The sequence below is a fragment of the Drosophila biarmipes genome, chromosome 2L (genome assembly GCF_025231255.1).
Source record: "Drosophila biarmipes strain raj3 chromosome 2L, RU_DBia_V1.1, whole genome shotgun sequence".
NCBI classification, from domain to species: domain Eukaryota; kingdom Metazoa; phylum Arthropoda; class Insecta; order Diptera; family Drosophilidae; genus Drosophila; species Drosophila biarmipes.
In genome coordinates, this window is record NC_066612.1 from 12,316,736 (window position 1) to 12,323,242 (window position 6,507).

General features: G+C 41.8%; 1 protein-coding gene across 1 annotated transcript; it reads right to left on the bottom strand.

Annotated features, from left to right (window-relative positions):
* Positions 1-107: 107 nt before the first annotated feature.
* LOC108032472 (uncharacterized) lies at positions 108-960 on the bottom strand. The gene has a single exon (XM_017106295.3). It carries the CDS (start codon positions 880-882, stop codon positions 163-165), a length of 720 nt encoding a protein of 239 aa, XP_016961784.1. The 5' UTR covers positions 883-960; the 3' UTR covers positions 108-162.
* Positions 961-6,507: the final 5,547 nt, after the last annotated feature.

The following is a 6,507-nucleotide window of genomic DNA, read 5'->3' on the forward strand; positions in this document are numbered from 1 at the left end:
GAGCAAAAAAATGAAAAGCAAACAATGGGTGGACCGAATTCCGGAAAATCGAGAAATGAAAGGAATCCCACCCGGGAAAAAGGAAGAGAGCAAGAGGACGACAACAATAAGGCCGGCGATAGCAACAGCTGTTGGCATAAATTTGTATAAATAATAAACAATTCACGGCGACAACTCTTGGACGATCTCCGGTTCCGGTGGCTTTTGATTCTCGTCTTCCGGTTTTCCCCCGCCTCCGTCCACTTGATTTTCCTGCTGGCCAGCAGGCTCGTCCGGCCTTTCCATCTGCGAAGCCTTCGAGCGCAGCACTTGCATCTCAAAGGCTCGAACTGAGAGCAGACGTTCCTCCCGAGTCAGTTGGGAGAACCAGACGAAGCCCATCACGTAGGTGCGCACATCCTGGATGTAGTCGAACACGGAGCAGGCTCCCTGGGGAATGGACAGTCCGGAAAGGACCTTAGCCACCGAAACCTTCATTTGGACAGGACACACCACCTCAATCACAATGCCCAGCGATGCAATGGCCCCCAAAATGCTGGTAAAAGTCAGAAGCCCATAAATGCACCACGTCCTCCCGTGGCACAGAATTAACAGAGTCCGATGGGTGATCCTCTCGTAGCCACACCATCCAATCAGCAGAAGTAGTTCGGTGAAGAAGATCGTGAGTACGAGATCGCCGCAAGCGAAAATCCTTGGTGAATACTTCTTAAATTTCCTGGGAATCATGTCAGAGTCCCAGAACAGCAGAAGGATGGCCACCAGAAAGATGTAACCACCAATTGAAGGAGCCGGCGAGCACTTGCCCTTCCACTGGGCCACGAAAAAGGAAATGCGTAGCATGTGGAGCAGGCCAGTAATCACAATCGTTGTCAGGCTCACCATCTTGGTAGTTTTAGACAAGGAAAAAAAGAGTTTATTTAGTTGCTTGGAAATTTTCGTTTATGCCTATCGACTTCTAAATCTTTTGCACAGCTTACTTGGATATCCACCAACCGATAAACATATCAATTGGGTGTCAGTCTGGCGAACAGATATGTCCAATGAAAGCCAACCAAAGCCACCTGCTGGCTCTTCTGCTTGCCATTTTCCCTCTGATCTGGATTTTCACTAAAACATTTTTACAGTTCCTGTTGAGGCTGGCATTTTCCAGCTACCTTGGCTTTTAAACACGTCATAAGCTTTTGGGCTGCCATCCCGGCTCAGCTTGGCCTTAACATTTATTGCATACTTTTGAGGGCCATGGCCTATAAAGCACATTCTGAAGTGGCGTAGGTGTAAGATACTCTACCAGTTTTGGCCAACTAGTTTTCGGAAGGCATCCTGCAGGACAACAAAAAAAATACCTAAAAACTTTGAATGAAAAAAATACAAAAAGTTTTAATTTAAGAAATTGAGAATGAATATTGTTTAATGTATTGGTAAACAAGACTTATTTGTAAGCTCTGGAGGTAATATATTATATAATTTTTCTAAAGTCAAAAGAATAAATATAGTCTTTCCATTAAGTACAGAGTATTTGACAAGGAGTAGGTACCCAATAAAAATAGTCACATTTCAGTTCTGCTTGTATTTGCTCGTTGGCCTCTTAGGAATTTTTATTGGGCACTTTTCTGACATCTTTCTGGTTTCAGTTTGTGTGATTTTAACTAGCCTCATAAATTATTTGTACCCCAAAAAAAAACAAGTTTTAGTGCACACTTTGTGGCACGACCACAAACAAACAGGCACTTAATATGCCATCAAACAATTTCATGGGCACTATAAGGCCTCTCCGACTCTGACATTTAAGCGTGACAAATTTCAGCCGAAGTCAAACACTTTAAATTATAACAACCCCAGGCCTAACCAGGGTTTTGCCAGCGGGAGGCGCCTTCAACAAACATTGGCCAAAGTCAATGACAAAACTTTTCGGTACAGCAATAAAAATCAACATTATTATGCTAATTGGCTTGGATTCGGTGGAGCCGAAGCAGGAGGACAAGCCCTTTGGCGTTTCCCGGATGGGTCAAGATTTTAATCTCTAAATTAGTTTACAAAATGCGCAAGTATTTTCGCGGAATTTTTTAACCGAGTGCCTTAGGTCAGGTACGAACAATCAGGTTGAGAGAAACGCCTAAAAGCATATTGCCCTTATTTGTCTTATAGAAAGCGAAGGGCAAAAGGTACACTGTGGGTTCTTTTGTTAACTGCGTAAAGTTTTCACTTGTTAAGGGTTTTTTTTGTTTTACCTTCATTCTTTTTTCAGCCAAAAAATAATAAGTAAACATTATTTATTTTAAAGGAAGCAGGTAAAGCCGCTGCATATCCCCGGGCGTTTCAAAGTGGAAACAATAGCGGAACGGAGGAAGTTGGCTTGTCATGGTCGCGGGCAGGACGTCAAAGTAATTAAACAAAAGTAATTAAGATTAGCGGACTTGGAGTAGCTCCGAGTCATCAGCCAGGCTCTCACCTCTCGACCCGGCGCCATTATGCTCATTATCATTATCATAGTGAGCAGGGGCAGGCCGGGCACAAAAAGGTAAGGTTAATGTTGAAACGCAACAATATGAAAAACTCCCTGACAACTTTGACGTCATTATAGCTGGCCATCTCTCACGGGCTTCTTATATATATACAGTAATGTGGGCACGCCTTACCCTTTGGCCCCTTTTGCAGGGAGCTTCCAAGGACTATTTCTCGGGGGTATTTGGCAAAATTATTATTGTTATGAAAAGTTTAGGCGAACCAAGCTAATGATCTTTAAAGATTAGTTTCGAGCAGGGGCAGAACACTTGAAACTGGACTCGGGCAATCAACAAGGGGTCACGAACCCCCAGGAACAATCATCATCAGGCACTAAACTTAATCGACAGCTGACTTGCCATATTTCTCCCTCGACCTCTGATCCCCCACTCGCCGTGCTTCATTAACTCCCACACACACTTGCCGCTTTGGCCCTCGTTCTCCCATATCAATCCAATCCTTCATTGGCTTAACTCCTGGCTATCATCAACTAAAAAGAAAATCCCTTCGACTCTGATTCTTTCGACTCGGACCGCTCGCAAAACTTTCGGCCAACAACTTTCGCAGATATTTGGCAGCTTAAATTATATTTCCCGCTGCCAAAGGTCGGGTTTAAGCGTTGATAGGCATCCCGGCCACGCACCGAACGAGATTTATTAGCATTCAAAGAGGCGATTTAGCCTGCCGCTTACCTCTTGTGTATGGGGTAATTTTTCAACGGACCAACTTTTGTTTTGATTAAATGAAGCTTAACGAGCGACCGCACAAGCAGCAAACAAGTGCAGTTCAAAAAAATTGTAGAGTTGTATAATTATTGAAAAATAATAATACCTATAGAACCAAAAGTAGATCAAAAAGTAGAATAATAAAAAAATTAAATTTATAAGAGCAATCAAAGAAACTAGTAAATATAGTCGAGCAATTTTAAAGTGTTTAAAATTATGCAACACTACATTTTTAGGCTCAGAATTGGAAGACTATTACTGCATACTTTTAGACAACACAAAAATAAAAATAAATCACTTTTTTAAGCTTTGTGATTTGTGTAGCATCCCATTGATTAATTTTATTATGTTATTTATTATTTTTTATATAATAAAATCTGTGAGGGCAATCAAGGAAACCATATAGAAACTAATAAAAATAGCCTGAAAATTGTTTAGTGTCGAAAAGTATGCAACATTATATATTTAGTCTCAGAAGTAAAGACAAAAACTGCATACTTTTAGAAATCACAAAAATAGAATTAATGTCATTTTTTTAACTCTAGAGATTTGTGAAATTGTAGTTATTAACATGTATTTTTTTCACTGCAGCAACAGCTACGTGTTACTCATAGTCTGGTCTTAGCTGAGCTCGAGGTGCTGCCAACTAACTAACTAATGAGCTGATTTACAGCCCAACACGTCCAGGACAAAGGCCAAGGACTGCAGTTTGCCAAAAGGTGAATGGCTGGGGAGTGGGAGCCGGGAATCGGGAATCCGGGTATTCGGGTATCGGGATTCGAGGTGGAGTGAGTTCGTATGACAAATGCGCTTTTGTGTTATTTATGGTGACCGCAGGACAAGATGTTCTACGTGCGGTCATTAGGCCTGTAGGCGTTACTGCCTGGCGGTACAAAGGCAATTTGTACTGGTTATCGATGTTCTACAAGCCACTTTGAAACTCTTCGCGAAATAAAAGTTTTGCAGTTTTTAATACACGTCTTAAAAACATTTTTTATCTTTCAGAACTTAAGTAGTCTTCTTCTCAGCTAATGTCACTCTTAAAAAGTTGTTGGTTATTTTTAAGTTCCTCTTTCTTCGTTTCTATCCTCGTAAGGATAAATATATTTTTATATTAAATATTTCAAGTCACTTTTATCTTATTTGCATTTGCCTCCTCTTCCGCGATTATCCCTAATTATACTGTGAAATATATATACCTATTTCAGCCAATCAGGCGAGGGACAAACGAAATCCTGGCGGACTAAGCCCTACTGACAAATTGTAATTGTGTGACAAACAAGCGGAAATCGGCTTAAACTTGGCTTGCCACAAAGGAAATCCGCAGAAGGTGGCAACGGATGGTTTGGGGCATGACTTCCTTTATTGAGTTATTAGCCGCACAGCGTGGCAGCTCGCTTTTAGGCCATGTAGCAAGTCAATTTGTCAGCCAGCAAAAGTTTCATCAGTTGCGCTTAGTCATGATTGCTAATAAAGTGCAGACGTTTTTTTTTGGGAGCACGAAGGCAAGCATCATTCTATTGACAAGCGATGGAAATTCTAATTTTTATTTGGTAGCGATGACGGATTAAAATGTGGCCCAGTTTTTTATAACGCTGCCGTTTTGGTTTAAATCCCTTCTAAGCTCGCTTGACTTCAAATTATGTTAGAAATACGCTTTTATATTCAAGCTTTACCTATTTGTTGGCCAAAAATATGACAAGAATTTTTCAGCTCTATTAAATTTAATAACAGTCCTTTCTAGCTAATTTTTGGCCTAGAAATTTTATGAAAGATACCGAACATCCTCAAACGCATCCGTGCTCCGTTTGGATGGAAAACACAAATGTTTTCCCGCATAATAAGCCCTCATCGAGTGCCGGAAAAAGTGAAATAAAAAATGTTCTGCTTGCTAGGTGCTAAAGGGCACTTATGCGTAACATTGCGTAAGTGCAGCTGTCAGATAAAACGTGGGGGATGGGAATGCATCGCAATGGAGGGCGAAATGCAGCAAAGTGCATGCCAGCTTGAGTGTGAAAATTGCTGGAAAAATGAATGCATGCTAAAGGGGAGTCAGTTTTGATTCCATTCCATTTTCGCCTTGACTGGGAAAATGGAAATGCGACGTCAGCCTGCGGTTTGTTCAACCCTCACAATACGTGATGTTATTACGTTTGTTGCCTGGCCCCACAAAAAAAGGGTCTACAAATCACCGTCCATTAAACTTTCGATTCTCATCTTTAATCTTGTTTTATTACTCGAACGGATTCCTTTGCATGCACTGTTTTCTTTCGTAAACTTTAATATCCCAAGTATAAATCTCCCCAGACGGGCCAGGGAAAAACTTTCTCGATAGTATTCCCCAAACTATTTTACCTCATTTGGGCAGTCCTTAGCACAGAGACTAGACTGCAAGGCATACTTAGGCAAAGTCGCAGACAAACTGCAAAAAGAATTGTGAATATATCTACACAGGGAAACAGGCACCAAACTTTCCATTTTCAATTTGCTGCAGACTTTGGCTAAGTACCACAGAAGCAGGTCCAACATTTCCGCCCGATTCTTTATATTTTTTTGTTGTATTTTGTGTGGCTCTGTCTACTTTAACTCGCATTGAACTGGAAGAATAACATTGAACAGCAAACAATCAGCAGTCAAAAATTTCATTGTTAAGGCAGCGGCGGGAAAAATAGAAAAACAAGTGGAGAAAAAAACGGAAAACTTTCGGACAAGGCGTGAAAAATAAAAAAAGACTGGGGAAAGGAAAAAAAAACTTTTTCCATGGTGAGAAAAACTTTACAAAGCAGCCAACAAAGTGTTGTAATGGCTGGCATCCAAGGGGATCCCCCGTCCAACGCTTGACTTTTGACCCGACGAAGCGAATGTGTTGCAACGACCTTTGTGGCCTTTCCGCCCCCTCCTCATCTAGCCCACCCCACCCATCGCCTCTTCCTGTTTTGGTCACATGCTGGCGCAACAGTCGGCCACGCCCACTCCGAACCCAGCACCTCTGGGAAAACCCCCCGCCGCCCAATGAACTTGCGAAAGGACGGTGCACGTCTCTGGTTGGGTGTGTGCAGGGGAATCCCATAGAGAGGGTCAGAGGGCAGTCATCTTGTCTACCGTCTAGCCTTGTCCGTTTTAATGTTTTTGGCATTGAGCGATGTCTGTGATTTGAAAGAGTTCATTAAGCTGGTTCGGTATGGCCAACAGGGAGAGTTCATCACTCACATCTCACTCATATGTGTGTCCGTCTAAACATTGAGTGCACATCGACATATTATTGTGCCAAAGAACAATT

Bases quoted from the DNA above. Each gene is read 5' to 3' on its own strand.
- LOC108032472 (XM_017106295.3), bottom strand. From the start codon at position 882: ATGGTGAGCCTGACAACGATTGTGATTACTGGCCTGCTCCACATGCTA.